The following is a 2,500-nucleotide window of genomic DNA, read 5'->3' as shown; positions in this document are numbered from 1 at the left end:
AAAAACAAAAAACAAAAATAAAAATAAAAGAAAAAAAAAGAAAACAAAAACAAACTAAAGAATATGTCATAGGTTATTGTTCACACTTTCTAATAAATATTTGATCTTGATGATGAAGGTGACGATGATGATGATGATGATGATGATGATGATGATGATGTAGCAGTTAGTGAAGAAAATGAAAGTTAAAGTAAATGTTTGAGAAGAAAGCTATCATTTCGTGACATCAAACGACTACGGGAAGAGGAAGCGAGAAAGGAAGGGGAAGTAACACACGGGAGTCCATTTTGTATATTATATTATTATTGTTGTGTCATGGGATAAAAGTGTTAGAGTTGTGCTAGTCGGGGGGGGGGGGGGGGGGGGGGGGGTGGGGGATGAAGGTGAAAGGGGGATTCTGTTTAAATCAAGGAAAGGGTTGGGGAGGTGGGTGGAGATGGGGGTGGGGGTTGAGCATTGTACTGGTGTCCTATGTTTTGATTTCAATGAAATATAAAAGTACACACGAGACGTGGGAATTATCAAGGGGACAATGGGAGGTGTGGAATACAAAACCTAAAAAAAACAAAACAAAACAAAACAAAACAGCAACTAATTTTCTTTTTTTAACTAACAAAACAACACACACACAAACACACACACACACACACACACACACACACACACACACTCACATAGACAAGAAAACAACAAACTAACAAACAAAAACAACCCAAGACAAACTGTTTAAAATAGAGGAAAGAAAAAAAACGTACAACAACGTTAAACGAAATGAATAAAATGGAAAAAAAAAAACCAAACTCAAAAATCAACAAACAAACAAACAAACAAACAAACAAAAACAGAACAAAAATTGAATCAAAAGAAAACAAAAAAAAAAAAAAATAAACAAAAAAACCCCCAAAAAAACCCACAATGCTAAAAGAAAAAGAAACAAATGACCAAAAGCAAACCAAACAACGAGAAGGCAGCATGACTAACCTACGAAGGCACTGTTGGACACGAGTTGAGAGGATGAACTATGGGTGTCACGCCCGGCTCCAGGAACTCGAAGCCCTGATGTGTCCTCTAGAGCTCCTGGTTGTAAGGGTGAGGTTGTTTTTGGGGAAGGAGACGGGGAAGGGGGAGGGGGTGGTGGTGGATAAGTTAGTACAACACATAATATATATATATGATATATATTTATATATACGATATACACAATAGTTCATGATGCTAGTTTGTATAATATCACAATAAAACAGTAAGTGGAGTGTAATATAACTTGGTGTTCGTTCACAGACAGACCGTAGCCATAGTTAACTTATAGCCTGACACTAGAACTGTAGCCATCGTTAACTTATAGCCTGACACTAGAACTGTAGCCATCGTTAACTTATAGCCTGGCACTAGAACTGTAGCCATCGTTAACTTAGAGCCGGACACTAGAACTGTTGCCATCGTTAACTTATAGCCGTACACTAGAACTGTAGCCATCGTTAACTTAGAGCCTGGCACTAGAACTGTAGCCATCGTTAACTTATAGCCTGACACTAGAACTGTAGCCATCGTAAACTTATAGCCTGACACTAGAACTGTAGCCATCGTAAACTTATAGCCTGGCACTAGAACTGTAGCCATCGTTAACTTATAGCCTGACACTGGAACTGTAGCCATCGTTAACTTACAGCCTGACACTAGAACTGTAGCCATCGTTAACTTATAGAATGACACTAGAACTGTAGCCATCGTTAACTTATAGCCTGGCACTAGAACTGTAGCCATCGTTAACTTATAGCCTGGCACTAGAACTGAGCCATCGTTAACTTATAGCCTGGCACTAGAACTGTAGCCATCGTAAACTTATAGCCTGACACTGGAACCATAGCCATCGTTAACTTATAGCCTGACACTAGAACTGTAGCCATCGTAAACTTATAGCCTGACACTGGAACCATAGCCATCGTCAACTTATAGCCTGACACTAGAACTGTAGCCATCGCCAACTTATAGCCGGACACTAAGACCGTAGCCGTTCACCTATAGCCTGACACTGAGCAAAAAATGGTGTCAAAAGACAAGTCTTTGGCCACAAAAGAAAACAAATGGTGCGTTGTATTCAATAGGTCAACCAATGGAATCACTTGTTTCATTGCGCACTACTAACGACAACTCACTAGGCGGTGTAAAAACTTAGAAAATGACGTCAAACTATAAGTCCTAGTGAGTTCTTGTGTCAGGCTATTAGTTAACGATGGCTACGCTAAGACCCACTAAGACCCATATTTTCACGTCATTTTCAGGGTTTTTCCGCGCCTTAAAAGTACGATAACTCCGCCTGGTTCAAGATAGACATAGAGTTTGAACCCAATTTTATTGAAGTGGTGGATAGCTCATACGGTAGAGAATCACGCACTTCCAGGCCAGGCGGAGTTGTCGTACCAGTAAGGTCGCGAGTTCAAACCCACCATCGCCGCCGTGAATTTTTTATTCTCTATTTTCTTCTGGCACTTTCCTACTC

The 2,500-nt window shown here is 40.0% G+C and overlaps 1 protein-coding gene across 2 annotated transcripts in view; it reads right to left on the bottom strand.

Annotated features, from left to right (window-relative positions):
- The window catches only part of LOC144970426 (uncharacterized), a 227,617-nt gene that overhangs the window by 36,415 nt on the left and 188,702 nt on the right, over window positions 1-2,500 (bottom strand). For both annotated transcript variants that reach the window (XM_078910058.1, XM_078910067.1), the window contains one exon: window positions 982-1,077. In XM_078910058.1, the coding sequence (XP_078766184.1) occupies window positions 982-1,077 (96 nt within the window). The remainder of the gene's footprint in view (window positions 1-981; window positions 1,078-2,500) is intronic.

The sequence above is a fragment of the Berghia stephanieae genome, chromosome 1, assembly GCF_034508935.2.
Source record: "Berghia stephanieae isolate SIO BIC M18660-M18661 chromosome 1, UCSD_Bste_1.3, whole genome shotgun sequence".
NCBI classification, from domain to species: Eukaryota; Metazoa; Mollusca; class Gastropoda; order Nudibranchia; family Aeolidiidae; genus Berghia; species Berghia stephanieae.
Note: the sequence above shows the minus strand (reverse complement) of the source record. Positions and strands in the feature narration are given on the sequence as shown.